Raw genomic sequence first — 26,095 nt, 5'->3', positions numbered from 1 at the left:
TGATTGATCGATATATAAATTCTATTGTATCCCTGGTAACCAGGTCATTCTGTTGTTCCTGCTTAAGGGAGAAAGGCAGAAATGTAAAGCGTGACTGGCTTATTAATAAGCAGTGGCAGGGAAAGAAACTTGCCTCTGGAATAAGTTGAAAAGGGAAGAGCTGGAAGGACCTCAGATTTCATCAGGTTCAATCACTGCCAACCATTTCATTTTCTTCTGGCAGAATATCTTTGTTCTTCTAGCTCCTCTCCAGCATCAGCGGCCTGAACTGATTTAATACTAGGTAGAAGCTCTTAAAGCAATGTAAAACAAAGCAATGTAAGGACCATGACCACAGGATAGCAGGTGTATTTAACAGAGAATAGGCCTACCCAGGACACAAGGCAAGGCTGACTGTTTTAACTCTCGTGAAAAAAACAATCAGGCTACAAGGATGTGTAAAGACGTGTTTCCTAGACTAGCTGTAACCAGCAAATCAACCTAAGATCAGTAGAGTTTCTGAAGCCAGGGAACGGGATGCATGTTGTTAACCTCTGAGCAGATGTCAGCCGAGCATCTGTAGTCTGTGTGGTGATGAAGGTGAGGTCTCATCCATCAATTGCTCGACAAGGGCTGTCATCGCCCCTCCAAGCCTAGATGGCCCTCAACACATGATGTTAGAGACATACTAGACAAAAGCATTTCCTGGGGGTATTCTTCAGGAAGAATTCAGCCAATGGAAAGGAATCTTTCTAGTGGCCTGATTTCACTGGAGACAAGTAAACATGTGTGTGTACATATATGTGAATATAAATCCCCCCAATATGCTGCACTTTCATAGAAACAAAGAATGGGAGAACAAAAAGCTTCATAAGCATCCTATTACAGTTTTTTCTCTCATTTATATTTAGATGCCATTCAGCATCATACTGAGAGGGGAAGCAAACGAGGGTGTTACCCAGATGACAAGGCTTTTCAGTGAGAGTTTAGAGTGTGGGGATTTGCCAAGGAGTCAAAAACCAGTGTCTGTGGAAGACCACGGCACTTAGAGCCACCCAAATATCTCTGGCCCTTTTATGTTCAGTAATGCCAGGGAGCTCCCAGTCATTCCAAGGAAATTCCCTTCAAACTTCTCTGCCACTACCCAGAATGGATCTCTCTTAACACTCGGGCACAAAACAGCTTTGATTCTCCCTCTGACTGCCAGGGATTTCTGCTACTTTAGAGCCATTTAACACACTTGTGGAAGGACAACAGTTCTCATCCTTCCACCTGACAGAGGAGAATTTTGCCAAGTAAAAATGAGATTAGGGAAGAGGACAAAGAAAGGAAGAAAAGATGGGCCTTCAGTAGTCATTAATGAATTCATTAATTCAGTTCATTCAACAAATCCTTATGAAACACTTAACATTTTCCGAAGACTTTGCTCGGGACTAAGATACAGATGAATAAGAAACAACCTGGCTTTTGAGAAGTAGAAACGGTCTAGTGGGGCAAACATAAAAAAAACAGGTATATAACACAGTATTTGTATTGAGATGCACAGTGTCTCTAACATAGTGAAGTGTTAGAAGGACTTAGAGGCGGCCACCAAACCTAGACTGAGGGCATCATTCAAACAGATACATGCTCTTATGTCTTTGAAGCTAATGAGGTAAGTCAGTCATAAAGAAAATGTTGGAAAATACCTCATGTAACAAATAAAAAGATTGACTGGTAGCACTGTAAGCTTGACTGATTGATATTGGAGACTGTCAGTTTTGGTGACAAAAAATGTACAAAGTTGGGTAATTTTCTTCCCCGACCTTGACTGTCTTGGTTCTTTTTTTTTTTTAAAGATTTATTTATTTTTATACAAGAACATTCGTGTAGGGCAGAGGTACAAGAAGGTGAGAGGATTCACCAGAGACAGAGCAGGGAGCAGAACAAGCAGAAGGACCGAAATACACTGCTGAAGGGAACAGCGGGTGATTCAGGAGAGGTCTGCTACGCCATGTGGGTTGTTCCCTGGCTGGGGATCGAACACATGCTACAGAAGCTGCAAATTGCTTCCTAATGCGGTGCTTAACCCCTTGCGTCACCAGGGAGGCCCTTAGAGGGTAACATTTGAACAAAGACGTGAAGGGAGAGGACAAATGAGTGAGCCATGTAAATATATAAATTAAAATGATCCAGGCAAGGAGAATAGCCACATCAAAACCTTAAAGCGAGTGAAGCCTGTGTGTAGTGGAGTGGGCAAGAGGAAGAAGTAGGAAATGAGGTTGAGAGTTCATAGGGACCAAATGTATAAGCCTGTAGAACCAGGTAAAGATTTTGTCTTTCCCTCTGAGTAAAATGGAGAGTCTTTCCTGGGTTTTGAGCAGACATGACATGATTTACTTTGAATGGATTGCTTTGAATGCTCAAGATCCAAAGTAGGAGTAGGGAGACCAGTTAGGAGGCTATTGCTGTCATTCAAATTATAAATACAAAGTAAAACTTGGATCAGGCTGGTAGCATCAGAGGTGAAGAGCAGTAGTTGGATTCTGGGCATATTTCAAGGATAGAACCAATAGGATTGCAAGACAGATTAGATGTGGGTAGTGGGCAAGAGTGAAGGATGATTTCAAGATTTTTGGTCCTAGAAAATAGAGAGGTGAAGTTGCCATTACTTGAACAGGGGAAGAATGTAAAAACAGGTTGAGGTAGAAGACGAGGGATTAAATTTTGGGTGGATTGTGTCAGAGTGGGATATTGGTTTTTAAAATTTCTGAAGTATAACCATTCCAAATGACCAATATCTGAAAGTAGAATAAAGTGAAGTCATTATGATTAAAGTATTTAGAACTTTGGAGTTTGAAAAGTTAATGAGGGCCTCACCTGGTGGCGCAGGCGGTTGAGCGCCACGCTGTGAAGCTGTCCGCAGCCTCTGCAGTGCCAGTTTGATCCCAGCTAGCCAGCGAGGGTCCCACATGGCGAGGCAGACCTCTCCTGTCGCGCCTGCCCCCCTCAGCAGTGTATTTTGTCAGTCTGCCTGTTCTGTTCCCTGCTCTGTCTCTGGTGAATCCTCTCACCCACCTGCACATCTGGCATGTACCCCGGTTCTTGCATAAATAAATAAAATAAATTTCAAAAAAAAAAAAAAGAAAAGTTAATGAAATCTCCTAGGACAATCTCCTAGGGTGGTGGTCCAGGCAGGACAGGAAGGAGCAGGGCCATACTACTCTCTCCTTTATGATACAAAGTTTGAATATAAATGGTTAAAAGATCACACAAATATACTTTTGAGGTGCACACAATTTGAATTGGGTTCATTTTTTGAGCCTAATACATTAGAAATAAACAAGATAGCAAAGTAGTCACATTTGCTGAAGCATACCAAATAATATTATGATAAAGCTGTTTGGAACATATCCAGATGAGATAGATTTATAATCCCATTATAGCAAAGATTTAAAAAGTGGATTGAAAAAAATTCAAAACATTTTCACAATTTAAATCTTCATTGATTTATTAAAAAGTTTTTGGAAAGATGTTCCTCTTTGGTTTTAGGTAGGTTTAAAGATCAGTGATACCATCTGTATTGATTCGCAGGTAGCATCTTAGAAAACATGCCCCTGTGGCATTGTAGAGAAGTTTCTATTTAGTGGCGCACAGTAAGTTGACTGTGCCCCATTCCCAGGCCATGTTTCCAAACTCAATCCTTAAACATCATTAAGAAGAAACAGGATGGGGGCCTCCGCTGGTGGCGCAGGGGTTGAGCGCTGGGCCACGAAGCTGCTCACAGCCTCTGCCGCGCCGGTTTGATCCCCAGCCACAGGTCCCACGTGGCGCGACAGACCTCTCCTGCCTCTCCCGCTGCTCCCCTCAGCAGTGTCTTCGCTCTGTCTGCCACTTCTGCTCCCCGCTCTGGCTCTGGTGAATTCTCTCACCCTCCCACCCTTCTGACTGTACCCAGTGCTTGTATAAATAAATAAATAAATCTTTAAAAAAGAAGAAGAAGAAGAAGAAACAGGATGATCATTTAATCCTCCATAATTCCAAATATAATAAGCCTCCAAGTTCAGAAACCAATATTTTATAAAGATTTCTAAAACATTGTATCTGTTTTAAGTGACATCTGGTAAATATCACTCATGTATCTGAATTCATTAGACTATGGAATGATAATCAAGTATTATACACAGGTTCTGCCAATGCAGACAAATATTTAATTATATGTATCATAACCTTACTTGAGAATGGAAAAATCAAGAAAGCTCTTATCTTACATTGCAAACCAACAAATGAAGAAAAACAAGATAGCTACATAATCCTTTTTTTAAAAAATCCCACTGTTTCTGACTGCCAGCAACCCAGTCTCAGGTTTTTATATCTTCATAAATGTAACACAAGAAATCTAGATGAGACTGGCTATTTATAAGTACGATATTTAAATTGTCTTGTTTTGTAGAAATTACATGTTTGCGGTGATTAAGATATTCAGCATATGTAGGCTTCATCTTTTAGTTCAACAGAAAAATATGACATTGGTTTTAAATTCCTATCAAAGTAGCAAGATGTTCCCCAGACAGAATTCACCTGCTGAATTGAAATGATTTCACCTTTAAGTGACTTTGCAGGTGTTAACTTGGCCAAACAAAATGGGTAAACCATCTTCTATTCATTTTTTCCTTTGAGGGAATGTTTTCAGTAAAATTGCTTAGGAAAAAATTCAAAATAAATGGAAAAGTCCATAACATGTCCACGTGGAAAAATGAATTTGCTTTAATTCCTGTGATGTGAATAGCCTATGTAATGTATATTTTTGTCAAAATAACAAAATTGAGTTCTCCTAAACAAATCAGGAAGGGGAGGAAATTCTAAATCACAATACTGAATTACATGAAATAAGACCTGGTTGTACAGTGATCTTCAAATAAGGAAACTAAGGGAGATAATTCTATGTAAGTCAACAATTTGAAGACATGATAACAAAGGAGGCAAACCTGAATGAGTAAGTGGATAGGTAGGACAGGGCTAGACCTTATATTTGGATATAGGAAACTTCAGGTAAGCAAGAGAAAATTGTTCTTTATACATGTAATTCTTTTGCTAAATGATGAAGGTGGTATCAATATTTTAAGATTAGTCTGAAAGTAATACACAAGCTGTATTAGGATAGGGAGATAAGGTGTTACAGAGAACTGAAGGTTACACCAAAAATCTAAAAATTAACATTTTTGTATCACTATAAAGTTTTCAAAGAGTTTGGTTGACACCCCTTTTGACCCTCACACTACCATGTGGGTGGACGAAGAAGAGTCACACAGCAGTGAGTGGCAGCACTAGGACTCCCACCTGTCATACCTGACTCCAGTTCCGTCGTTCCTGGGATGTGACTGAATCCCAGATAAATGTGGTAGCAGAAACCAAGAGTGAGGGACAGCTTTAAGAGTAATTTTGAAATAACAAATGAAAAAACTTGGCGATCAATTGGGTATAGGTGGAGGAAAAGAGCATAAGGAAAAGATGATTCCTCACTTTCATGGTGAAATTAATAACATCACCAGCTAGTGCTGGCAACATGCTTACTGTGTGCCAGGCCCTGCACCCCTCACTTTGCTGTATAGCTTGATGAATTCTCACAGCTCTTTGATGAAGGTGGCCGGAGAATTATTACTATCTCCATTTTATAAGAGGAATCCGTGAAAGTTGTTCTGACTTTTAGAGGAAGAAAAAAGAAATCAAGGTTTTGCTCCAAGACAAAAAGCTCAACGAGATTCATTGGGCTATGGTAACTGCACTTGGTGCTTGAGGCCCAGGAAGGTGGGTTAGTGTTCATGCTCATGCACAGTTAAGCTGCCAACCCAAAGTAATTAAACTGGGCTGGTGATGGCTATGATGTTTGCAAATCCAATACTACCAAACCTCCTTAGCACTTTGCCTGTCATTAAAATAGGCTGCACTAAACACATGGTATTGCCTTGGCTCTGGCGTTCAAAGTGATCAGTCAGGTAATAACAGTTACAGAGATAAGAAAGCTTTCCTCCTAGTTATTATTTGAAAATAAAAGTAAAACTTTGTAATTATAAAATAACTGTAGTGTAAATATTACATTTTTGTAGAATACACTATTTAGACTGAAAGTCGTAAATACAGCTACATTCTTTCTTAATTATTACTATTTATCTTTACTTCTTAATTATCATTAGTCCCTGTACATTGTAAGCTTGAGTTTCCCCTGTGCTAACCAGTCACATAATTCAGTCTTGGCCTGTGACTCTTCTGGTGCCCACTGTTTCTCAGAAACCCTATCTACACCTCCTCTAATCATCAAAGTACTCTGTGACCTCATTTAAAAATACTAAAGAAAAGAACCTCCCCAAATGTCAGTCTTGCAATCCCTGTTTTCTGTTTCTCTTTTGGCCAAATAAAGAGAGGGAAACAATTTATTTATCAAGTAAAGTAAATTGAGGAAAAATCCCAAATGTTTTCCCAAATAGTAGTTTGCCTTACAAACTCATTTCTAAAGGCTCTAAACTGTGTCTCTCGAGGTGTCTACCTGCTAGTTATTTATTCACTAGTTTGCACTGAGCAGTCTCTTAGCAACCACAAACTTCATGGAAAATTTCTAACTCTTCTCTGATACCACTTGTTTTTAGGAAGTCAGCCTTCTTTTAAAAGACTAGGAGTTTTACAAGCAGAAAGTGCCAGTTCTTTTAGAACAATAAATTTTAACACTTTGTAATAGGGCTGTGAAGTGATTTCTTCCCAGGGGCCCTTTACTCAGGCTGCTGGAAATAATACTGGTGGGAAATCTCTGCTCACTCCTGGGTCAAAGGGTCATGATTGTAAGTATCCCTCTTCCTGATTCCCTCTAGGATTGTGAAGATGTCCAGTCCCAATCTGAATATTGTGACCTTACTGGGCAGTTGTCTGACTTACAGTAGCGCTTACCTCTTTGGGATTCAAGATCAAGATGCTTTAGTGGGAAACTCAATGGAAACTCTCATCCAGGTAGGTGAAGGATTAAAATTTTGTTTTTAGTATAACTCCAGAGTTTTGGTAATTTTCCAGTCAGCTGGCTCCTGTGAGTGGTGGTTAACTTTCTTTCTCATAGATGTGACACTCTCAGAAGCCAGCCCTTGAAGGCCAAGTCATGCCCTCTGCCCCATGTCCGCTGTGGTCTGAGGTTTTGCAGATGGAAAGAATGGAGAACTAACAGAGGCGCCACTCATGACTCCTGCATCTGTCCCTTCCCATCCATAGATAAGACTGTCCTTGCTGTGCATTGGAACCTCCCTGGTGATTGGCCCCATTCTGGGGAAGAGCTGGCGACTCTACAAGGTGTTTACCCAGAGGGCCCCAGACAAGCGAGTGGTGAGTAGGCAGCAAGTACACACTGCTTGATTGCAGATGGCACCTTCACTGTTGATTGAAAGCTTCTCTAAATTGGTCTCATCCTTTCACGACCATCTGAATTTCCAACTCCTCATTTCAAGCCTTGTCAGGTTGTGTGACCTCATAAATGCCCCACCCTCGTAGATCTTTGAACAGAGCTTATGCTTCCTATGTGCCCCAGGCCGTGGTACTGCTCTGGGGACTGCTCTGGTACTGCTCAGCTGGCCAGGACCTGCCAGTGTAATGGAGAGCACCATGCCCAGAAATAGATGAAAGGGAAGGGACAGTGATTACACAAAAGCTGTAGCAAGCCAGCATTATTATTCCCCCACAGGAGCCGAATTCTTTGCCATTAGAAGGCCAGTCTCTGCAGTAAGAGGGATGGGCCTTTTTGGCAGATAGAATCAACCCTAGAAGCCCTGTGGCAGTCAAATTACCAGCATGTCTTTGACATCAGGTGTCATATTAATCACATTCTCCTTTTTTTATCAAATCCTTAATAGACCTGCCCAAACCTCAAAGTCTGATCATCAAACTTTTTGGCTGTAAGTCCTGCCCAGAGACAATATATCACCCAGTTGGAATTTACATCTCTGAAATGATGAGATTATTTTTAAAAGTAAACATCATTATATCTCAATGAATATTTGTCAAAAGCTCAGCTGTGAGTAAACATACATATGAAAAAGATTGCTTAGAAGACAATAAATTCATCCATCTCTCTTGAACACTGATTCCTTTGCTAAAAATAGTTATATTGGGGTATAATTGGTATGAGACAAACCGCACATATTTAAAATGTATAATGTTCTTAAGGGATGTTGTTCTATAGTTTTTTTTCCTTGTAAAATCTTTTTCTGATGTTGGCATTAAGGTAATGCTGTTCTTATATAATGAATTAGAATGTATCCATTCTTCAGTTTCTATTAAGAGTTTGTATATATAATTGACATTTATATAGTACAAGTATCTATACTAATATACTTATATTTTTCTCCTTTCCAATTTTTGAATGATAATTTTTACTTTTACATATTTTATAAACTCTACACTATTGTTATTTCTGTTTAAACTGTTATTTTTAAAAATATTGAAAAACAAAAATAGTGTTTTTCCATGAAATTAGCATTTCCAGAACTCTTAATTTCCTTATATTGGTCCATGTTTTCAATGGACATCATTTTCCTTTTGCCTGAAGGATATCTAACATTAATTTGTGTGCTAGTGTATGCTAATGCTGAATTCTTTCAACTTTTATTTATCTAAAAAAAGTTTATTTTTCCTTTGATTTTTGAAAGATATTTTCACTGTTTATGGAATCCTAGATTAAGATTTGCCTTTTTTTTTTTTAATTTTAGTACTTTGAAGATTTTCCTCTCCTGGAAAATCTTGGTTATGTACCCAATATCTTCTTTATCTTTGTTCTTCTATGTTTTTTGTTTTGTTTTGTTTTGTTTTGTTTTGTTTTTTGCTGATTGCTTCAAATATTTTCCTTTTCTCACTGGTTTTTCAATAGTTTGAATAAGGATCTGATTTGTTTGTGTGTTAACCATGTATCATGAAACAGCATGATCATAAAACACCATGTATCATATTACTGGTTATGCTTCTTTCTTCTCATTGATTGACAAAAACTTAGATTCACATTTCTGCCTCATTCATAGTACTATGTACTCTTTACCCAGATGTCATAATTCTCTCTATTTTCTCTTTTCCCTGATAGTTTTCAATATTTCATTCTATCACAGTACATGTTTTCTTAATTTTATTCTTGTCATCACAGAAGTAGCACATTCTCCTTTTATTAAGTCAAATGATTCCTGTGTAGAGAAAATGCCTCCTCCACCACCATTATCTCTCAGTCCCACCCTCCAGATTAATGGTTAACTGTTTTATGTGAAAACTTCCACACCTCTCTAAATAAACACATCTATAAAGAATGGTATTCTTATTTTATAGACTCCTATATCCTTTGTGGAAAAACATAGGATATGAAAAAGATAACAAATGACCATATTTAGTAGTGATGCTGTTATGGACATAGAAATTATTGCACATGATTAGCTTCTGTTTCATCATTGGTGGCTGGACTTGAAACGCCTTGCCAGGATTAACTCTGTAGTATACAGTTCATAACACATAGGTTACTCTACTCCTTGTGCCATACAGCCAGTTAGTTAAGGGAAATTATGGCCTTGACTCTTTTGCAGATAATCAAAGACCTGCAGCTCCTGGGGTTGGTGGCAGCCCTGGTGATAGCTGATGTGATCCTGCTCATGACATGGGTGCTGACTGATCCCATCCAGTGCCTCCAGATTCTTGGTGTCAGTATGACGGTGAGGGGCCCAAACCCTGGAGAATTTAATTTCTGAGCTGGGGAGACTGGTTTCTGTGGGTACACAGGTGTCATTCTCCCAGTAGCAAGCAACTGTGTGTGGTCATCTTCCAAACAAGGAGATAAACCACCCAAAGAGGGGAAAGACTCAGAAACTAGGGCTACTGTGAATGCCTTGCCCCTTGTCCGCAAGGGCTACCATTCCTACTGTTTCTCCTGCCCAGTGTCTTCCAATAACATCTTCATCTTCTGAGGTGTCAGTACACTTGGAATCTGCCTGGTGTTATCTCTGCTCCTACCTTATCATTAATGAGAACTTTCAGCTTCAGGAAGTCTCCTTCCCCTAATGTTGAGAGGTGAAGGCATTATTATGAGATAGTTTTTGGAGTCAGTCAACTCTGGTTCAAATTCCAGCTCTACCACTTACCTGTCATATAGACTTGGAAAAGTCATTTAACCTAAGTCTCTATTTTCTCATAGGTAAAATGAAGTAATAATATTTCTTAGGGCTCTGGTGAAGGTTATGTGAAACAATACAGGTAAAGGTCTCAAGTGTACCCAATACATATTGTTTAATTAATAGGAAGTATTCTATATCTCCCACCTCACAGGGACTGAGAAATAGACCAGAATCTTGATGTAGATTTAATATTTAAGGTTTCTGCTACTAACAAATAGCAAGCACATAGTGTGAAATAATTTGCAATTTTGCTGGTGCACTAATTTGAATCAATGTGGTATCAAAGTACATTAGGGAGGAGTAAGCCCTTCTGCCACCTTGTATACACATGTCAGCCCATTTATATCATCTTTTCCTCCAACTCTAATGGAATCACTTAAAGTTTATAGTATTAAGGGATATCCTCAAAAAAGATCCAGTGAGTATTCCTGGTACTTGTGGATGCCCTCAGTCCTGGCTCTGTTTCCCCCCAGGTGACGAGGAGAGATGTGTCCTGTTCTCTGACCAGCACACACTTCTGTGCTTCCCGATACTCTGATGTCTGGATTACTCTTGTTCTGGGATGCAAGGTAGGTAACCATATTTCCTTAGGATACAGCCTGTCACCAGCAAATGGATATGAAAAGGGGATTACAGTTATTAACAAGATAATTTCTACAAAGAATATTAAAATCAGAGGCCACCTCTGGTGATGTGTAAGTCTCAAAGCCACGGCTGCTGTTATTTCTCTCCTTTTTACTTTTGTTGAGGGAGCCAGTTTTCCAACTCCTTCAGTCCTCCCCCAAATCACATAGAATTCACCTGTTTCTACCATTTTTTAGTCTGTTTTTTTTTTTTTTCAATTTTCTCCCCAACTTCCTGCAAGGGAAATTATAAGGAGACCCAGTTAGTGGGTCTCTTAAATGTTCTCTTAAATGCTCTTATTATTCCTCTTGTGTCTTTCTTCAAGATTTTGGTGAAGATATCCTGCTAGCTTCCCCCAATCTAACCTCACTCTAGTTGAAAACAGGGCTGACTCTAAGTATCCTTTGAGTGGTGCCAGCCACCTCAGAGTGTTTCCCGTACCACCCTGGGTGTCCCATCATGTCACCATTGTTTCTGTTAGGTGGCAAAAGCAGGACATTAGTTCTCAAGGGTGTAGACCTCTTCAGGGCACTATAGGTGGTGAGACAACTATCCTACCAGCCTGTTTTCAGCTTGGAGGGACAGAGATATTGCTCCGAGGAGTATAGAGCAAACCTGTTTCAATAAACAGGGTAAGTCCCATGACAGGGAGCTGCCTGTTGACTGTCAGCATAGAGAGGACTGATTGCTGGCAGAGAGTTTTTATAAAACTCAGTATTCTCTAACTATAGACTCTACTCACTTCACCGCTAGGAATGCATTCAAGTGGTATTTCTGAGAGATAAGCTTGGAGATGGAGAGACTTAGGACAGGGAAATGCTGCTTTTTAACTATGCATATGTTCTTTGAGAGAAATATTTTTAAGAGAAAACACTAGGAAGTAAACAGCTCTTGATTTCTAGTTTCTTGCTAATGATTAAGAAAATGAGCTGCAGAATATGACAGAACAGCACTTAAATTCTGACTCAGCGCCTTCCTAGCTGACCCTGTACCTCATTTAGCTTTTCTGAGCTCAGTTCCCTCATCTGTAAACTGGGAATGATGATACCATCCTCTCAGAACTATTCTGAGAGTAAATGCAAGTTAAGAGTTTTCAGCTACTCTTGACCCATCAGAAGAGCTTAAAAATGTAGATATTATTAATCTCCTGCTGCCCCCAGACAATTCTGAAAAACACAGTGCCTCTTCCTTTTCCTGAGTCCCTGTAGAAAAGTAATTCCCCACCCCCAGCACAGAAGCTTAGCACTTCCCGCATAATACCTTGCCTTATATCTCAACTTGAGTTATTTTCCCCATTTCATTTCTCTAGTATCTTTCTCCCAGACAATAAGAAAGAAAATAAAAGGGGGAAAGTGCTGAGCAAGAGGAAACTGACTAATCTAGACCCCCATGGCCTCATTGGCCAATGAGCAGTTTCTGGGAAAGACCCAAATCTGTAGGGCCCCAAACCTGAACCTATCAACTGCCCCATACCCCACACTTCTAAGCTGTGAAAGTGAATCATTTGCAAGTATCAGGCAGGACTCCCTCAAACACAAGTCATGAATGTATAGAGGCTTTATTCACACCTAGTCTCCTTTTACAAGAATTTTAGTGGAATTAAAACATTTAGTGGAATCATATTTGAACATTTCAAAATCACAGAACCCATTTCATTTATCTAATTCAACTTCACTGCACGCCCAAAATTACCCAAAAATCAGACCCCACTCGTCTCTTGACTTGTATGTCATCTAATCATTGAAGATCTGTTTAAATGCAGCTCCTTCTAGGAGACGCAGCACTTTCAGATGCTGTGAGTCATTTCTCCATATTACAAATGAGATCTCTGGTAGCAAGTTTATATTCATGGGAAAGAAGAATAGGGGCCTGGGTTCCTGGTGGTGGGGGCAGGGAATGTCACAAAGTGGGTGAAGGGGATAGCTGGAGCCTGTGCTGCCTGCGCCTGCCCCCACAGTCTTGCCTAGGTCCCAGCCTGCCTTTGTTCTCGTCTTTTTCCACTTCCCATAAACACCCACTGGCACAGAGCCGCTGCTAGCCTATAGAGATCCTTTGTGTAATTAGAAAAAGGCATCCCTTCTAGGCAGATGCAATCTTGCAGGTGCAGGGCTTGGAAAGCAGATGGTGCCTTTGGGAAAATTAGAAAAAAGAGCCCCTTCCTCAGGGCACTGCCCCTGCCATGGCACATGGTTTGACAAACAGACCATAGAGCTGTTTCAGATTCCACATGCCCTTCAGCTTCATATAGTGTGAAACCACACAGTGGATTGGATGTGGTAGCCCTCACCACCAGCCCACTTTGTGCCTGCAAGCCCTTTCTTAGGACTCCTACTCACCCGCACCAGCTGTCCTGTGCTTGTCCTGGCAGAGTCCTCTCCAACTTGCAGAACTCCAATAAACTAATTCTCTATAAAGGAGAGGAAAACAATAATTTCATTAAGCAGTTACTAGGTATTAGGAGCCACCTTAAAGATCTCCCCATGAATTCTCCTAGTAAATCCTCCTAGCACCCTTGTAATGTCAGAATCACTATCCTTATTTTTACAGATGAGGAAATTGGTCCAAGCTCTACTACCCTCTGGGACATAACAAGCCTATAATGCCACTTCTCTGAGTCTCTGCTTCTCCTCTCCCCCTCCAGGGCCTGCTGCTGCTGTATGGTGCCTACCTGGCGGGCCTGACAGACCACGTTAGCTCTCCTCCTGTGAATCAGTCTTTAACCACCATGGTTGGGGTCAACCTTGTGGTGCTGGCTGCTGGGCTTCTTTTTGTGATCACCAGATATTTGCACTCCTGGCCCAACCTGGTCTTTGCACTCACATCTGGAGGTATCTTTGTTTGCACAACCACAGTCAACTGCTTCATCTTCATCCCCCAGGTAAGCTCTGGGGCGAATTTAGCAAGGCCAGTCCTCTGTCACTCAAGAGTCTTCATCAGGCATGAGAAGTTGCTCACTGTTTTCCACTAAGATTTTTGGGTACTATTTACTGGAGAGTCACAAAGAACTTGGGGATTTTAGTAAGCTGACTGACTGTTCGTCCCTCCTTGCTCTCCCAAATGAGCACAGCTCTGCCCTGCCCCCAAGCAGCTAGGAAAGCAGCTCATGTCCAGCCCTTCTGGGCCACCTTGCCTACCTGCCTTTATACCCACCCTCCAGTTGGCTTCATTCATCCCAACCCCCTCCCACCCCCAAGCCCAGACTTCCTGATAATGTCATTTCTCTCACTAACCTGGGAGTAAGGAACCTTTATGTCATCCCTACGTGGGATTACATATTCACAGGGGAAATAACTCATTTGGAACTTTATGGAACTTAAAATGTTTTTTCCTTTCTTAGAAGACTATATAGGACATTCCTCTTCTTTTTAAAAGGAGAAATTAAAGCTAAATAAAAATGTGTTTCATATTACGGAGATTAAGAGAAGGCAAATGAGGAAGGACGACAGAAGCAGAAATATCTAGACAGTAAAGAGGAAAAAAGGGAGTCAGGGGAAAGGCAAAGGAATCCATAGGCTCTGAAAGAAAAGTGATGTTAAATTATTCATGTTATACCCAAGGGTACCACTGAGCCACATATGTGCAAGTTAATGAACTTGGCATTAGACTCTTTCTCTTTCCCTTCTCATTCCTTTTTTCTTCCCTCTGAGGCCTCCTTCATCCCACTACTCCCTCAAGACCCCATCCTGATTCCCATTGTAGCTTCCAGTTGACTATGAATGACCTCTCCACAAGGGAGCTAACCAAATTGAAGTGTTGGCTGATATGGGGTTAGAGTATATTTATAAAACACATGCAATCTGAGAGGATGGTGAAACGCAGGCATAGTCCCTTTACTCTTCTTTTCTCAAATTCTCATTAAAATACTCAATGGAATAAGCAAATATGGAAAAATCTGTAGCAGCAGCACTAAAAACTAAGAATGGGTATCACATCTGTGGTAGAAAATAGAAGAATTTGTTCTGAATCTTAATGCTGTAAGAACAAGGTTGAAGGAAGCCATTAAGAGCTTAGACTCATTTTCTGGGAGATAGCACATGCTAAAAAGTAAAGGCTGTTCCTCCCTGGGAGATGAGAGAAAGGGAGTGGAGAGCAGGGGTGGCTTTTGGGGAAGCCCACTCCATAGGCCCTGTGACCAACACTGTTGATTGGTAACCCATCCTTCCTGACTTACCTCACTATAGGTTAGAAGAGTTAAATATTTACTTTGTCAACCTTCCTTATAGCTAGGGATACCCATGTGACACAGTTTTGAACATCAAAGTTTCTCTCCGAGGCTTATGACAAAGCTTTCACTTTCTAAAACAGCTGTGTGATTAGCATCGCCTTTTCTACCTTCTTCCTACCTTGAATGTGATGCCTGGAGCTCTAGCAACTATCTTGTAGCTAAGAAAATGTGCTTACTATACTATATATGCCAGACTATATAAAACTATAGCTCTTCTCATATAAGACTATCAATTCAGGGAGAAATATGAAAAGATTCTGCAGTTCCTAGGACAAGAACCACAAATTTCTGAAGATTGAGAGAAGGTACCTTTCTCGGAAGCAAAATAGAAATTTTTAGAAGACTTCTGATTTGTCTTGTCAATGGGCTTCAAAACAAATCATCATGAGAAGGACGTACTCTTAGATCATGAAACATTGAATAAAGATGAAGAATATTTGCTAAATTTAAAACCTCAACGGAAACATTAAATAAGCAATTAGACATGACAGAATATTGAACTAATTTAAGGAAACAGGAAACAAGGAGACAAAAAATGAGAGCCTAGATAAGAAAATATGGAAAACAGACCTAGGGATACAATTTAGAGCTAATAGGAAAATAAAATAATTTGGGGCAGAACCAATCACCAAAAACTACCAAGGAAAGCCTTACTAATCTAAAACAAGGCCTTCATCTCTCTTAAAACTGAGTGAACCCACAACCTCCATGATGTGACTCTACTTTTGTCTCCTCTCTCCATACTCAACTCTGTCCCTCCTAGGTCCTAAGCCTCAAATACAAAATTTCCACTCCCCTGGGTGTTTGAGCCCTCAGCACCTAACACGGTAGTGATACCTAGCTATACGTCCATCTACAGATACAAAGATGCAGGATGAAATTTAGCTTAAAATCTGACTTCCAGGTTTGAACTAAGCAAGGAGCACTTGTTTTGTTGAAGTGGGAGTGAGAATGGGTTACCACAGGAAATAGGAACTGGGCATGGACAGCTCTGTCCTTTCTCTTTCCTTCTCCCTATCTGACTTCCCCTTTTCCTTCTAGTTGTCTTGAGCTCACTTTCTCTTGCTATATCTTTCCTCTTCTATTCTTTTTATCATGAGTTTTCTGCCCTTGAATTGACCATGATATAAAACTAAAAAATATATTTTATAGTCAGTGTATTTTAGGGTGAGGAGGAAAATTTTTTCTCAAAATATAAAAGTAACTAAGGTTTGCCAGTTTTTTGTGTGCCCCTGAATTGATTTTCCCTCTGGTTCAGGAGGAGGCTGTGGTAAAGATTCTCTTTGTGAGAGTGTCTGTATTCCTAGCAGAGGAGGAAAGTGAGTCAACTTGGAAAAGTGAGTGAGGGAGCAGGGAGGTGGGCTTCCTTCTTGCCACTGAGCTTTCAAAAAGGACACTGGTAGGACAGGTTTGTGAAAACACAGGCACAGATACCTCAAGGGCAGCTAGGCGGCGCTAGAGAACTGGTTGAAAGAGGGGACGCTACTAAAGAGACAGGTGGACCAAGTAGCATTCTCCACAGGCCCTCAAGAAATGCCTACGTGTTTATGCCAAACTCGAGGTCAACCTCAGCATGAGCCAGTCTCTGCTTTTGTGACCTGAATGTGACCCATTCCTACATATTCCTCCCCCTCCCTCGGTCCACCCCCTCACTCTGTCTACCTCCCCTAAACCCTCACAGTATTTCATCTGCTTCTTCCTCCCTGAAGGTACAGGGGACTTTCTATTCTTTCTTGTAGTTATCTGTATATGTCCCAGAACCCTCAATAAATAGAGGAGCTTTTTAAAGGAAAGCTTCCTTCATTTGTACATGTATCCATTCACCCATTTATTAAACACTGGAAACATGCAGTTAAACACAAGACCATCTCTCTGCAAGCTGGGAGCAGACAAGTAAGGAGTTATAACACGTGATAAGTATTTAAGGAAGTGCTGTCAATCATTGCTGCAATTTATCTTGTGACTTGGTGACACCACCTCAGAAAATGGGGTCTTGAAGACCAATCTCAAAGAGAAGTAGAAAGTCCAATGAGCAGATAGGGAACTCCATGACCAGAGGCACCAGAGGTCTGCATTCCTTTCAAGGCTTCAGACAAGAATCCACTTCCATCCCTTTCCCAGCTTCTAGAAGCCATCTACATTCTTTGACTACTGACTTCTTCCTCCATCTTCAGAGCTACGATTGCAGCACCTTCCATTTCTCTTTCTATGATTGTATCACCTTTTCTGACTCAGACCCTCCTGTCTTCCTCTTGAAAGGATTTTAATGACTATACTGGGCCCACCTGGAGCATCCCAAATAATCTATCCACCTCAAAATCCTTACCTCACATTTACAGAATCCCTTTTTCCATGTAAGGTAACATTCACAAATTCCAGGAATTAGGAGGGAAATATTTTGGAGACCATTCTTCAACCTGCCACACCCACCTGGGACCGAGGTTGAGAAAACAAGAATATACTTTCCTTCTGGAGGAAGCACCACAGAGAGGTCCTGAAATTGTGACCTGAGGGTCATTTATTTATAGCTTCCAGAAAACCTGAAGGGTCATATCTCAAGGACCAGGATCTTCACAAATGGGGTATTAAGAGAGAGAGGGGACTTTGGTCAAGGGGCACCCTGGCTTCACCCCACTAGTTGTAAGTGAGACAGACCAAAAACATTGCAAGGAGCCTTATACCAGTGTGAACAGTTCCTCCAGCAGCTATGCAGAAAGGACTCAGACTAGGAGCTAGGGGAGAGAAAGGAAAACGATATTGTTAGGGAATGAGAGGGAGCAACACTGCAGGGTCAGTGCTAGGAAGACAACACTGGAGGGCTGCTCAAGCCTAGAGAGGCCCTATAGAGCGACCCCATGGTGCTGGGCTTCAGCAGGCAGTTCCTGAGGAAGGCAGGGAACTGACAGCACCCTAGGGAGGGGATCCTTGAGAAGGGCATCTGAGAGAGGAGGTTCCTGGCCTCACCCAGCACAAGTCACACTAAATCCTAATGAACCATGAAAGACTCACATTGAGTCAACAGAGGACCCAAGAGGTCTTGGGAGAGAATGTGACATTGAAATGGATGACAGGAGGGCCTCCCCGGTGGCAGTGGCGCAGCAGGTTGAGCGCAGCGCTGTGAAGCTGACCGCAGCCTCTGCAGCACAGGTTCAATTCCTGGCCGGCCAGGGAGGCACTCACATGGCGCAGCAGACCTCTCCTGTCTCGCCCGCTGCTCCTCTCAGCAGTGCTTTTGGTCGTCTGCCTGTTCTGTTCCCCACTCTGTCTCTGGTGAATCATCTCACCTTCCTGCACCTCTCTGGCCTGTACCCCAGCTCTTGTATAAATAAAATAAATCTTAAAAAAAAAGAAGAAATGGATGATGGGATTTAGAATCCTGAGATTTACCAAATGTGGGCTACACTCAATAGACAGAGCTTAATGAATGTTTAATGGTTGAGCGCAGAAACCTCAGGAGCCCATGAGGCTTCCTCAGCATCCTTTCTACGGCTAAGAGGCCAGAGTACCCAGTCTACAGCGCTAGGACTCTTAATTATGAGAATTCCTAAGGGGAAAAGGGTAGAGATGGCACCCCAGAAGCTCAGGAGGATCCTTTTTGTAAATGTCCTATTTCATTTCCATCCTGTTAAACTAAACCAGTCCATGCTCCCAAAGATTATTTCCCAAAACCTACTTCGCACAAAAATCTGTCCCTGGGCCTCCCCTGGTGGTGCAGCAGTTGAGCGCTGGGCAGCAAGGCTGCCCGCAGCCTCTGCAGCGCCGGTTCGTTCCCCAGCTGCCGGCGAGGGTCCCACAAAAAAAAAAAATCTGCCCCTTTGGTGGTGGGAAAACTATGGTGACCGCACCTGAGGGGGAGAAATTCTATACTGCGAAAAAATAAACAAGGATGTTTTTAAAATTATTTTTAGAAAAGAAAGGCAAAAAATTCTGCCCCTAGGGGGAGCCTCTCACCCCCAGTTAAGAGTTTCTCTTCAGCTATGTTGAAGACCTGGCATGTGTGACACAGCACCCTGGTTATAGCTGTGACTCTTTTTTGGAAAGAGTGGGCTTAGACAAGTTATACTTCTTTTGAGTCGTTCCTCATTTGTCAAGGTAAAAAGATGGTCAGGTCTCAAACATAATGTTCTATTGTTTCTATTGATTTTTATTGACATCCGTGGTTTTCTTTCTGTCTGAACTTTGGTCATTGATTTGGATTTGGGTCCTCCAGCAAGGAACCCTTTCGACAGCAGTAAGCATAGCATTATTCAAAAATGAGAATAATTAAGAACTGCTACACGCAACTAGAAACAGCTTCATCTGAAACATCCTTGCTTATTTCTTTTATACTTCTAAACCCTGGCTTAAAATATGGCCCTTAAAGTGTACTTTAACTCCAGTTTCTTTAACCAGCGCACCAGTAGGTGGGTTAAGTCAAGATTGTTCTATTTCATCTACCTGCCATCTTCTTTGTTCAACATTTTAAAAACTGTAATCTTAACATTGTCTCTACCTTCTGTCATTGTTATCTAGGAATTTTCCAGAGAAAACTACATTTTGATGAAAGAATAGTTTGTGCATATGTGTATCTGTAACATTGTCATTCCTGGGTGTTTTTGAGTAAGCCTGTAAGAATAAGAGAATGTGTTTCTGGGTGTGTAATTAAATAAATTACAAGTGTTCTTTTATCTAACAGCTGAAGCAATGGAAGGCATTTGAAGAGGAAAACCAAACAATCAGACGCATGGCCAAGTATTTCAGCACCCCCAGCAAAAGCTTCCATACCCAGTATGGTGAGGAACACAATTGCCATGCTGGAGTAGAGAAGAACTCCATGGAAAGGCTCCTCACAGAAGTAAGTTGCCCCCTTGTCTGGTGCATTCTCTAAAAAGAACTCCAGCCATGCATCGGTGGGCCCCAGATGCTCTCATTGCTAACATTCCTTCTCCTCCCATTCCCCGCTTCCTCCCTGGCCACAGCAAGCAAAACCTTAGCAAGAAGCAAAACCTCAAAGCAAATCCTTTCCCCAGTGACCTTCCCATTGCTGACCCTCACCCACTTCATCCATTCATTGGACATGTGCGTGCCAGGTAGTATGCTAAGTGCTGGTGAGCAAAATAAGTATAGTCCCTACCTTCATGGAGCTCACAGTCTAATATAAGAAATAGATATTGGTGAAGTAAACATCAGATTATAAATTGTGATAAGAATGAAGCAAAAATCAGGATGGTAGGACAGAAAAATGGGTGGTGAGGGCCAAACAACCTAATTAGAGCAGTCAGAAGACTGTGCTGAGAGCTGAATGTTAAATATAAATTGGTCAGGCAAAAAAAAAAAAAAAAGCAAGGAAAAATCATTCCAAGTAAGTGGAATAGCAATATAAAAACCCTGAGTAGTGGGCTTCCCCGGTGGCGCAGCGGTTGAGCACTGGGTTGCGAAGCTGCCCGCGGCCTCTGCCGCGCCGGTTCGATCCCCGGCTGCTCCCCGGCCACCGGAGGAGGGTCCCGCATGGCGCGCAGACCTCTCCTGCCGCCCGCTGCTCCCCTCAGCAGTGTACTTCGGTCCTTCTGCCTGCTCTGCTCCCTGCTCTGGCTCTGGTGAATTCTCTCACCCTCCCGCGCTTCTGACTGTACCCAGTGCATGTATAAACGAAAAAACAAACAAATAAATAAATAAATAAAACATGCCTCTTAAAAAAAAAAAAAAAAAAAAAAACCCTGAGTAGTAATGGGTGCCAGCTTCTTCTGTGTGATATGCCCTGTCTTTAAACAGTCATGTGCTCATTTCTTTTTTTTAAAGATTTATTTATACAAGAACTGGAGTACAGGCCAGAGGCGCAGGAGGGTGAGAGAATTCACCAGAGACAGAGCAGGGAGCAGAACAGGCAGAAGGACCGAAAACACTGCTGAGGGGAGCAGCGTGTGAGACAGGAGAGGTCTGCCACGCCATGTGGGTATCTCCCTGGCCGGCCGGGAATCGAATTCATGCTGCAGAGGCTGCAGACAGCTTCACAGCGCTGTGCTCCACCCACTAAGCCCCCACGGAGGCCCACATGCCCTCATTTCTGAGATATTACGAGCCTCCCATCTTTTCTAGTTTCTAACTAGAAAGCTCAATCATCCTACCAACCCAGAAATTCAGGAGGTGTCTAGAGGTGGAGAGGGAAATGAATAGGATCTCCAGATATCATGGTAGCACCAATCTGAGCCAGAGTTGGCAACTCTCCTGGAACTGGACAGTGTGGTGTGGGCTTGAAGGAAGCACATGGAAAAGCTTAAGGCTGCATTGAGGAATTAGTCAGTATTTTCACTCTAGCTAAATTATAGCCCTTATATCTTTCAGTACAGAACATGCCTGAGTAGGTACTGTTTGGGACACTATGTCTTTTGTAATGGGATTGACACGTGGGTGTCAGTAGCCCCTATGTGAGAGGGTGGTGCGATGGAACCTGCGGAACTTGCCCAGGGAAGGGATTAAGCTTCCCCAGAGCCTGCTAGTCCCCCACATGTTACCCTCAGTTCTGGGCCTTTTATTTATCCTTCAGAGTAGTACATCTCCATTTCTTTACTCTTCACAAAGCATTCAGAGCCACCTGACAAGGGTGTAGCATTGCCTTTAATACTCTGTGAAGTCTCCAAAAAAGCATTTTTTGGCTAAACAGAAAGCCAGAAACTTGGCGAGAACAGCCAGGATGGTTTTCATTCACAATCAGCTAATGTTGGAACCGCCAGTAGACGGACTCTAACCTTATGGTAATTTGTGACGTGCTTTTTGTACTTCTGCCATGCTGCCCCGTTTCCCACACAGTGACTGAGTCTGTTCTTTCCAAAAAGATGTCTGGAGTCTGTAGAGAAGGGCCCTAATAGGTTCCAGATGCCTAGACAGTAAAACGCTGGCCTTCTGCAGCACCTACACCTGCACCCTCTCTCCCAGGAGAGGCCTGAGAAGCAGCAGCCCATCCCAGGGCCCTGTGATTCCAATATCTGAATCCCCCACTTGGCATCGCCTGCCTCAATATGTGCACCAACTCTCACTCCAGCTCCTCGGGTGAGGTTCCCTCCTCTGAAAAATCCCTTGCCGCCCTACGCCCTCCTCTTTCTTTGCCATCATCTGGGCTGTCTGTCTGCTGTTCTTCTCTCCCTTGCCTAGATGGCCAGGGTCCCAGGGAAGCTGTTGGGGACAGCATCTGTCAATGACTTCCCAGTCTGCAGCAGAACCTTCCCAGAGGTTGAGGAACCCCCCATTTTATACTCTGCAGCTGAGGAAGCTCACCTATTACTCTTCATCCTTGACCTTTAGAAACAAGAGGGTGATTCCATTTCTCCTGTGGCTGCACTTAGGAAACATGCCTTGGATGTTTGCTTCCTTGGATGTGCCAAAAGCAATCATTAAGAAGCGCGTTTAAATGCAGCTGCCATGGTGGGTCGGATTTTGGTCTCACACTCCACCTTTAATTAGTATGCATCACCGCGCAAACAGAGTCCAACTTCCCTTCCTGAAAGATAGGAAATTGACTCTTTAAGCTGACATTTCAAAATTTGTCACAAGCCAGTTTCAGTTGTTTGATTTGCTGGGAGAAGAGTATTTTCCCAACTCAATGCTTATCCTATTTCTCTACTCTCCCAGGAATTTGTGGATAAGGCACAAAAAAAGCAGCATTCAGAGTTTTCTTGCTGGGGCAGTTGTCATCCGTTGATGGCTTCCTTCTAACTCTGTGAGGCAGTAGAAGCCTTCCAGAGCCAGGAGAGAATGTGTGGGTGGCTTCAAGAGGCAGAGGATTGGGGTCCCTCCTGTGCAGCCAGCAGCTCAAAGAGATCTGCTGCCACTCATGAAAACCCGGAATGAGTACCTCCCTACTCATGTACTCTGCTCCTGCAGAGTCCTTGAGTCAGCTACACTTCCCTGGCACCACCCAGACCTTGCAGTTGGAGGGTGAGGAAAAGGGAGAGCAGACAGGCAGCTCTTCAGAGGCAAGTCCCTTTCCGCTTATTCACCAATTACTCACTGCTCCTGGCCCCTCCCCTGCTGATAAAAGAGTAAACCTAGGTGAAACTGGTTATTGGTAGTACCAATAATCACAAAAGTGACCTGCCTGCTTATGAACAGAGAGCAGTAGTTCTGCCTTTGAGCATCAGAAATTTCAGAAGAACATGAGGTGTGAGCTAGAAGCACCACCTACACCACCAGAAAATGCTTAGGGTGCACCATTGCCAATGCTCTGCCTCCTGCTTCGCGCAGTAATCTTGCAGATAGAACAGACACACACCTCTGCAGCACCTCCAATGCCCTCACCTCCAGCACAGCCTATTTATCAACCAACAGCCGTGTAGCAAGCAGGCAGCTCAATGGGAGAGTTGCCCCAGCCTTTCTGGCCTCCTTTCTGGATCTCTGGATCAAGGTACCCAGGCCTAACAATCCTATTTTTAGAAAAAGCTTCTTCAGTAATTCCAGTGCCTGCACTCCTTTGGGGGATATCAACAGGTGATAATGCCACATGGTAGCCTTGAACTCCTACTTGGGGGTCCAGGTGTGAGAGGTGATAGCGCCAGCCTGAGATTTTCATTGGCCCCTGGTGACTCCAGTCTTGTCACCTTGGCACAGGAACCTCCATCCTTTACCCTGTTCTTCCCGTCCTCTAGTCTGTTTAACAGGAGGCAAAATACTTGTTTCCCCATTTGCTCAGGCCCTTGAAATGTGCCTCAGACTCACTTGTATTTTACAGATGTGTGATAACCCAGAGTTGGGTGATGCCAGCATTATTCAGCCTTGTGTCCTGCGGAGGACCTGATTCTCTTGGTTCTAAGGAAAGGTGACAGACTAGTTGTGCCACCTCTGACTGCTCTTCTCAGACATTGTCGCAGTCTGTGGACTCGGGGGTGGGGGGGCGGGGTTAAGATCATGAAACAATAAATCATGGTTAACCTTATCTGAGTACCATGTGCAGATAAAACTGGTGCACTTTACCTGCATCAGTTCATTTTAGGAACCTTCCCAGCGCCTACATCACCAACTGGTATGTGGAAGAACTAGAACTTAAACCCAGTTCTGGAACAATGTGAAAAACTTCAGCCTATCTTCTGTTGATGGTTTTGCTTTTATTTACAGAAAAATGCTGTGATTGAGAGCCTGCAGGAACAAGTAAACAACGCCAAAGAGAAGCTAGTGAGGCTAATGTCAGCTGAGTGTACCTATGAGCCCCCCGAGTGGGCTGTGCCTCCTGCCTCTCCTCACAGCAACGATGTCCAGGTCTCAGTCTCTGCCCACAGCCCGGCAGCTCAAGGGCCTTCTGAATGCCTCTCTGACACTCAGAAACATACCAGCGCAGCTGCCCAGAACTCCCAGAGTACTTTCTTAAGTGTGCAAAACCTTGAGGGGTCAGGGAAGGACACTGGCCCCTCCGCAGAACAGAAGGAGATGTCTAACTTACAAGACCTTTCTGATCATTTAAATTTAGGCTGCAGCCAGAAGCCACAGGTTGAGCAAAGCCGGGAGGCAGAAAGAAGAGACCAGGTAACCATCGCCCCCTGCCAGAATCTCAAACCAGGTGAGGAAGGTGCTGTTCCCCAGAGCCAGAGACAACTAGAGAACTCAGAGGAACCCCCAAAGCGACTATCCAGGGTCAATTCGGTGATTAGGGAGAAGCTTCAGGAGGTCCTGCAAGATCTGGACCTGGGCCCTGAGGCTTCCCTTCCTTCCTCTCCCTTTTGTCCCCAGCAACCCTGGAAGAGTAGAGCTGCCCACAGTACCCAGAAGATGCCCCCCTCCAAGGAACTGGGCTTCAGCCCCTACATGGTGAGGAGAAGGCGAGCAGCACAGCAGGCTCGCTCACACTTTCCCGGCTCTGCACCCTCATATATGAGGCAACAGGTGAACAGGACTGTTTCTGGGGCACAGAGCAGGCTGAACGTGCAGACCAAGGACAGCCGTAGCCTGAACCCCCAAGCTCCTAATTCCGGGATCCCAAGACCCTCTTCCAAGAAGCTTTCACTCCTCACAGATCCTCAAGATAGGCCCGCCACCCTGGAAAGCGGCAAGCAGGGCCAGGCAGAGCCCCAAGGGGCTGGAGGGAGCCATGAAGCCTGCCCTCACCCGCTGTCTGGTTCTGACCAGACCCAGTGTCCCGCTGCCCCACCCCTGTCCAGAACCTTGCCAGACCTGTCTGAGCAGCAGCAGCGGCAGCCTCTGGGGTCCACCAGCTGTCCCTCCCTTCCTTCTCCGTGCAGCTACCTGGACACTGAGTCCAGCAGCTCAGACGAGTTCTTCTGCCACTGCCACCGGCCCTACTGTGAAATCTGCTTCCAGAGCTCCTCTGGTTCCAGTGACAGTGGCTCGTCAGACACTGACCCTGAGCCTGTTGGGGGACTGGCTTCCTGGGAAAAGTTGTGGGCCCGCTCCAAGCCTATTGTGAACTTCAAAGATGACTTGAAACCCACGCTGGTGTGAGCAACATCCAGGACAAATTGTACCAAGGCCTCCAGGGAACAGACCTGCCTCTTACCAAGTTTCAGCTATGCTCACTCGTGCACTTCTCGATCTATGAAAAGGGAGGTGTTACCTGTCTTGTTACTACCTCACAGCATGCCTGTAAAAGACTCAACTCTGACCGCATAAAATACTCTGGACAAAAGGTGCTAATGGAGCTTAGAGGTCTCTGTCCTGGGCAGCCTGTAGTCTATAGAGTTAATAGCAGGTGGATGTCTGGGCGGACACACAGATGGAGGGATGAATGGACAGTTTCTGTAGAACCAGAGTTGTTGGATTGTGACCCATCAAACTAGCCTTTTGGTGCACAAGTCTGTTCACCAAAGTCTCCTTCCTTGATGTCCCCACTCCTGGCAGAGGCCGGGGTGGGGGTTGTTTCTGCTGAAAATTGTGAACAGAAGTAACCCTACATTCTTCCTTCTGGTTAGACTCAGCTCTGAACCACCTCTGCACCACTGTTCAGTTTTCACATCTTTCCACTTTTATGGCCTCTCACCATCATCCCTGAGAGTCAGGCATGCATGCACCCAAGGCACCCAGATCTTTCTTCTGGGCTTCGATGGCATCTGAGACTTAGACTGCCTCCGGTCATACATTCCATCCCTTTGCCTCTGCCACGGGTACAGTTCTGTACTGGGAATGCACAGAC

At 43.4% G+C, this 26,095-nt stretch overlaps 1 protein-coding gene across 2 annotated transcripts in view; it reads left to right on the top strand.

The window, feature by feature from the left end:
• Nucleotides 1-25,558, top strand: part of GPR156 (G protein-coupled receptor 156) — a gene marked incomplete at its 5' end in the record, with an annotated part of 41,704 nt that extends 16,146 nt beyond the window's left edge. Inside the window, 7 exons of one of the 2 annotated variants that reach the window (XM_084231068.1) lie at nucleotides 6,822-6,957; nucleotides 7,210-7,320; nucleotides 9,552-9,665; nucleotides 10,610-10,705; nucleotides 13,402-13,638; nucleotides 19,661-19,819; nucleotides 24,070-25,558. In XM_084231068.1, the coding sequence (XP_084087194.1) occupies nucleotides 6,822-6,957; nucleotides 7,210-7,320; nucleotides 9,552-9,665; nucleotides 10,610-10,705; nucleotides 13,402-13,638; nucleotides 19,661-19,819; nucleotides 24,070-25,407 (2,191 nt within the window). In that variant the 3' untranslated portion in view covers nucleotides 25,408-25,558. Of the gene's footprint in view, nucleotides 1-6,821; nucleotides 6,958-7,209; nucleotides 7,321-9,551; nucleotides 9,678-10,609; nucleotides 10,706-13,401; nucleotides 13,639-19,660; nucleotides 19,820-24,069 lie in introns of both variants that reach the window. The other variant, XM_084231067.1, reaches the window with a different exon arrangement.
• Between the last annotated feature and the right edge of the window lie 537 nt (nucleotides 25,559-26,095).

The sequence above is a fragment of the Talpa europaea genome, assembly GCF_964194135.1.
Source record: "Talpa europaea genome assembly, chromosome: 4".
Classification (NCBI taxonomy): Eukaryota; Metazoa; Chordata; class Mammalia; order Eulipotyphla; family Talpidae; genus Talpa; species Talpa europaea.
The sequence above is the reverse complement of the archived record's forward strand: the minus strand, read 5'-3'. Positions and strand labels throughout refer to the sequence as shown.